Source organism: Cynoglossus semilaevis, chromosome 12 (assembly GCF_000523025.1).
Source record: "Cynoglossus semilaevis isolate Cse_v1.0 chromosome 12, Cse_v1.0, whole genome shotgun sequence".
NCBI lineage: Eukaryota > Metazoa > Chordata > Actinopteri > Pleuronectiformes > Cynoglossidae > Cynoglossus > Cynoglossus semilaevis.
The window spans coordinates 16,128,771-16,135,235 of record NC_024318.1 but is presented as its reverse complement, the minus strand read 5'-3'; the positions used below and the strand labels follow the sequence as shown (position 1 = coordinate 16,135,235).

The 6,465-nt window shown below is 41.8% G+C and overlaps 1 protein-coding gene across 1 annotated transcript in view; it reads right to left on the bottom strand.

Annotated features, from left to right (window-relative positions):
• Positions 1–1,724: 1,724 nt before the first annotated feature.
• The window catches only part of exo1 (exonuclease 1), a 7,253-nt gene continuing 2,512 nt past the window's right edge, over positions 1,725–6,465 (bottom strand). The window contains exons 4-13 of the mRNA XM_008322488.3: positions 6,349–6,463; positions 6,032–6,244; positions 5,477–5,664; positions 4,927–5,029; positions 4,641–4,851; positions 4,368–4,551; positions 3,329–3,848; positions 3,155–3,226; positions 2,881–3,077; positions 1,725–1,981 (exon numbers count right to left, since the gene is read on the bottom strand). Coding sequence (XP_008320710.1) covers positions 1,864–1,981; positions 2,881–3,077; positions 3,155–3,226; positions 3,329–3,848; positions 4,368–4,551; positions 4,641–4,851; positions 4,927–5,029; positions 5,477–5,664; positions 6,032–6,244; positions 6,349–6,463 — 1,921 coding nt within the window. The 3' untranslated portion in view covers positions 1,725–1,863. The remainder of the gene's footprint in view (positions 1,982–2,880; positions 3,078–3,154; positions 3,227–3,328; positions 3,849–4,367; positions 4,552–4,640; positions 4,852–4,926; positions 5,030–5,476; positions 5,665–6,031; positions 6,245–6,348; positions 6,464–6,465) is intronic.

The following is a 6,465-nucleotide window of genomic DNA, read 5'->3' as shown; positions in this document are numbered from 1 at the left end:
TTTTTCTTAGAGCCGGTGTTATGTGGCATCCTGGTACTGTAATTACAACTATATTGAAGTACCATCGAATACTGTTCTCTGCATGGCTTAGGTTACAACAAGACAGAATAGAATACAACATGACATTGTCGTTGCAAAACACAGCCGAACTGACACAACCTGACTTTAAAAAAAAAAAAAAAAAAAAAAAAAAAACCCAGCTAAAACAAATGTGTGTTTGGGTGATTCGAAAATATGGATAAAAATAAAGAAGGAGCAGCGCGGTGATCAGGATAGGCTAGAGTGCAGTAGTGAAGCGACAGGCTCAGAATATTGCCATTAAACAATGAGGAGGAATTACATGGGTTTCTAATGTAGTACTTATTTTTACATTATTTTTTGTTTAAATATTGAAAAGTGCAATACAGTTGTTTAGCCAAAAAAAAAAAAAAAGCCAACTCAATAAAGAAAGACCACCATCTGCCACCAGGGATCGAACCGGTGACCCACTGATTGTGAGGCAAGAGGCAATTATCCTTCCTGATTATGCATTCTTTGCATAGTTTTACAGGCACATGGCATGTGAATGATTTCAAATATGTCGAAGAACCAGCCAGAGTGGTCCTGTTGGTGTCAAGGTCCCAGGTCTTATCACTTGGCACCACAAGCAGGTCTCAGAGGTCTGGGTACTGGATGGTGGAGCTGGTGGAGACCTGGGTCTTAATGCAATGTTAGTATTTTAGATTTTAGTTTTAGTAGATGTCCGGTCAAAGAATACTGCATTGGCATAAAGTGAGAGTGCATGGCGTGTTGAGTAACGTCAAATACTCAAGTCCGACAGCCTTTGGAAATCACCTAATATTTCTGCGTGTTTGTTTGTTTCCCGTCCAGACCACCTGACTTTTACATGATCTTAAGTCGCAAATCCTGAGCAGCGTAAAAAAAACTGGAGTTTGCTTCCAGTTTTGTTTGTACGACGAAAAGTGGGGCCACATTGATTTGAAAAAATGTACCAGATTAAAGTTAAGTAAATTTAAGTTTTTAAAGTCACAACGTTACGAGAGAAAAGTTGGACGCATATGAGAAAAGCCGTAAATTTAAGATAAAAATTCGTAACGTTACGAGAAGTCCTACATTTATGAGGTAATGTATTGAAAAAAAAATCTTAAATTTATGGGAAAAACGTACTTAATATCGAAAAGACATTGGTCACATTTAGGGTGAACATCACAAATACGAATTTAAATACCAAATTTTTCTCATAACGTTAAGACTTTATTATCATACATTTACAACTTTAATCTCGTAATTTTATTTGATTTTTTTTTTTTTCCATTCTCAAAGCGGCCCTAACACTTCGTCTTGCTGAATCATCGGTTGAGAAAATCACTAGCAATGCTGTGAATTTTTACTTAAGGAAGCGGGTGAATAAAGTACAAGAACCTCACTTCAAAAATCCCGACCTACGACTTTAAACCGACCAAAACTTCATAACAAAGGGAGTACATAAACTCCAGATAATCATCAGCTGGCTGAGCTTTGGAAACCAACCGGGCAAAACTCGAACTTAGAATAACAAGCGATTGAAGTCATCGCTGGCAAGTGATTCGCCTTTGACTTGCATGCAGGTACTGCGTTTTTTTTTTTAGTGAAGTATGCAAGTATGCAGTACTCATCCCATGAAGCTACACATATTAGCTTTGGTCAGGATGTTTCACAAAGCTCGAGAGTGGAACCCCGGTGAGACGTGGATCAGTTGAGTTTATTAAAAAAAACACACATAAATACTTAGACAGTTTATTGACAAATGGAGGCGGACACGCACACGTGTTTAAAAGTTTCACTCCCACGCACGACGGCTGCGCGAAACATCCCGAGCATCCGTCAGCAGCTGCTGATTAACTTCGTGTCTGTTGTCGTGCTGGGCTGGACGTTGTCTTTGACTGGAGACAGGGGCTTCGACTCTCCTTCCCGGCAGGACGTCACCTTTATGACGTTATCTCTGCAAAAAAAACAAAAACACACAGGGCCACAGATGTAAACGTACGCGGCAATTGTCTCGGACTGTGACACAGAATTGTGACCATCACAATGCAGGTTTTTTTTTTTAGACTAGTTCACAGCCAGTGCAATGAAGCATTAAGAGAAATTTTCATGCCAAATTTTCAATCGTAGTTTAAAGCAGGGGGGTCAAACATACAGCCCGCGGGCCAAAACCGGCCCGCTAGGGTGTTCAATCTGGACGCTTGATGAAAAAATAAAATAAATAAATTATAAATAAATTAAAATTATGTGTTCAGGACATTGTTCGTAAAATTATACTTCATTAAATATAAATACATAATAATAAATACATAATATACTTGTACTTAAAAGAAAACATGGATGTATTGTTATTTCTGGTTAATTATGTTACGATTGTACTGGTCCGGCCCACCTGACTAATTTGGTCGTGTGCGGCCCATTAACCAATTTTTGTATTAATATACAACATTAATTTTTATTTCAATTGTTGTACTGGTCCGGCCCACTTGACTAATTTGGTCGTGTGCGGCCCGTGAACCCAATTTTGCAATCTTTGACTATTAATTAATATACAACATTCATTTTTATTTCAATTTATATTTTAAGGGCAAGTTCAATGCGATATAAAGAATGTACTCCCAGAGTCGAGGAGTAATCGTTTGAAATAATCGTCATTTCAATATTGACCAAATGACGGTGATTGGGATTTTAACTACAATCAGCACAAAAGCTGTGACATCACATCAACAAAAAACTAATTAGGCTATAGGTTGACAAGCTCTAAAGAAAACCCGAGACAATTTGCTGCCAACTGTTCTGCGAAAACCCAGCTCCGTTAAACACATTGGTATTTTTTTTTTTTTTTTGCTTTCCTACTTTTTGAAGCTGAAGTTCTTCCAGAGGTTGCTGATTGTGGCCTGGACATTGGGGCTGTTCTCATTGTTAGGAGAGGAGATTTTCTTCCCCGATGCCACGGACTTCTTCCTCAGTCCACTGACCCTGGCTGGGCCCAACACTGGGGACTTGGCGGCTCGATTGTGGCTCTCATGCTTTATCTTTGACAGACCTGAAACCTGAAGAAACAAACGTAAATGGAATATGTTGATTTTCAAAATGTCTTAGTATTTGTGTTTGGTAAGGTTGAACTCACCTTTGACCCCAAGCTGACGGATCGTTTTTTGGAGTGCGGCGGACTCTTCTCTTTTACCGCTGTGTTTTCATCCTAGAGTAGAAAGTCAAAGAAAAAAAAACCCTACATCAGATCACAAAATAACCGCTGATACGATGATTTCATTACGAGAGACTTTAAGGAGATTTTCCTTACAAAGGTGACGAGTTCTTGGCGCGAGGAGGAGAAAGCATAGTCGGAAACGTCTTCCTTTTGGGAGGACGTGTCGTCGGGCTGGGATTGGGAGAAGTAGGCGCTGTCCTGTGATGGAGGAGAGCAGGACAGGTTGTCCTCTGCATTTCCATTGGTGGAGGACTGAGATGAGAGTCTGTGGAGTTTGGGGGAGGACGGAGAACTCTCCTTCTTGTACTGAAACTGCTGCAGGGCGGTCAGGCCCGCGGTAGACGTGCGTGTTTGCGGCGGTTCTGACCAGTGGAAGAGTCTGAGGCCGTGACACGCCGAACCGGGGGACGTCGAGCTGGACGAGCCGGGAGGGCTGGGCGTGTCAAAGGAAAGTGGATCGGGACCATCGCTGTCAGTGGCCTGAATGATCGGAGAGTCCGTGGCTCCGTCCTTGTCCTCACATGGACTAACAGCGACACGGTTCTGAGGAACGTCCTCCCGCGGGGGATCCTCGGTGCTCGGACTGGCCGCGGAACTGGATCTGCCGAAGAACCTACAAACAAACGCGTCACAGTTTTGGCTCAGTTATTATCGTTAGTCTAAAACGATAAACATCTGGGTATTTTTCAAAAAAAAAAAGTGGCGCTAACACGCAATTAGCATTCTCGGCAGCATGAGGCGCAGGGGCCTAGCTCTCAGTAAAAACATGGCGGCAAGTCAAGCCATAGAGAGAATATGTGAAATATCTGAAATTGATCTAAGATTTACCAGATAAAATTGAAGGTGTTTCAAATCAGCAACTTAAAGAATTCCATATTCCATTATTACCTGGCTAAAGCTGAGTTAAAAAAAAAAACACAACCAGAAAGAATGTTGCAGTAATCCAACAGGTCCACTTGAAACCACAGATGTTTATCTCAAACCAGACAGATTCTTATGTCAAAATGGTTAGCCATCTTAAGGCCCTATGATGAAATGACATGCACATAATTACACATAACAGAGCAAGATATTTATCAGCTATTTGATTTTAAGATAATAATCAAATAGCTGATCAGATGAACCAGATCACCTGCTGCGTGTGGGCTGACCATCATCGTCCTCCTCAGCTTCTTGGTTCCTCCTCTGCAGCAGCGTGGCGAAACAGTTACGCGTTCTAGTTATCACCGTTCTTCCCGGCTGTTGGTCGGGCCTGGATCGTTTCAGACCGCTGGCGGAGTACTGCTGCAGCACGTCTCTGTCTGATGCACCGGACTCTGCGAGACGAAAGTACAGTGATGACGCAACAAACGTACACGCGGTGCCTTATTTACATTGCTCAGAACTCTCTTTGAACAATTCGCACCTTCCCTCGACCTCTTCACCTGCAGCTCTCGGCTCGGCAGCTGCAGACCGCCCAGGCTGATCACTCTCTCCTTCCCCCTGGTGGACGCCGGTCTGCGTGTCGAGTCAGGTGAACGGGGCTGCACAGCAGAGGCCGACGCGGGACCGGCGCACCATATGCTGCGACCTGTGGTAGCGGGAGCGTCGCTCCAGCCTCGACTGCGGTGCTTGGACTGGTAAGAACAAAAGCTGACATCAAGGCAGGGCATCATTAGTTTGATAACCAGAACTCGATTGCGAATGCACACCTGAGCGGCTGGCTTGTCCGGGTTGAAGTTGTCGATCCTCTCCATCGTGTTGATGTCGATGTTTCCCAAGGCCATCTGCAAACCTTTGTCGTCTCCGACATTACTAGGGTTCATTTAGTCAAGGGATAAATCCTGATGCAAAAAAATCTTCTAATTTTGTTCTATGCTTCAGCAGTTCACCGGTGTAAAGGTTTCCAATAGGAAAGTTAGGGAGCGGTGCATCACACATTAGGGGTCACCAGAATTTTTCTGGATAAATAAATTGAAATAAAAATCTAAAAATGTAGTTCCTTTAATACTGGAGACCACATGATAATTTTGAAATCCAGTCCTGGGCCTGTTTCAGCAGGCCAGATTTAGCCCGCGGGCCACCTGTTGATGATCACTAAACTTCAATGTATCGTGATGGCTTTTCAAGAGAGGTTACTTTCACGTTGTAGTTTTGTCTGTCATCATCAGCCGTGTTTTTACTGAATAGTGCAATAATATTTGGGGGAAAAAAAAAAAAAAAATCAAAGTAAGGGTTCAGTGATTGAGGGCTGAAGGATACAATCCAGCATAGCTGAGCGTGGACTGGTCAATGTTCTCTGGGTATGGGTTGAGGGGGACGACCTTCCTCCTGACTGGGTCGAAGACCAGCTGGTACAGGAAGGTGTTGTTGGCTCGGGTGAACCCCTCGATGTAATGTTCAGGAACAACTATGTCCATCTTGAGGTACTGACCCATCTTTCTGATCACCTGAAAAAAAAAATATAATATGTAACACAAACATGTTTAAATATATATGTATATACACACATATATATATATACATATATATACATATATATATATATATACACACATACATATATATATACACACATACATATATATATATACACATATATATATATACATATATATACATATATATACATATATATATATATATACATACATATATATAAATACATACATACATATATATATATATATATATATATGTATGTATATATATATATATATGTATATATATATATATATATGTATATATATGTATATATATATATATATATATATGTATATATATATATATATATGTGTGTGTAAAACTAAATCTGACCTTGAGGATATCTGGGTCCCTGGCAATGCGAAGCAGCTTGCAGGCCTTCCCAAGGCCAATGCCGTACAGGGAGGCCAGATAGTCGCAGCCAGAGAGGATGCACATGTACCGAAACTTTTCCTCGGTGAAAACGTCCCCCAAGTTGTGACAGCGGCCCAGGTTGCTTTGGTCGATCTCTAAACAGTTGCCGTGCTTGTCCATTTTCAGGATCACCTGATGGTTGCAACAGAGTTACGTTTTTTGTTTTTTTTTTTTAGATGACACAGGTTACAAACAAGGAAATTGGTTGTGAAATCGCAGCTCCAGCACGGCCGTACCTTTTTGCAGCCGAATGCCAACAGGTCGGAGTCTTCGGTGATCACGGCCTCGGCCAAACCGGATTTAGTGAGGAAGGCTAACTGAGCGTCAGCTTCGTAAGGGGCCACCAGACAGTC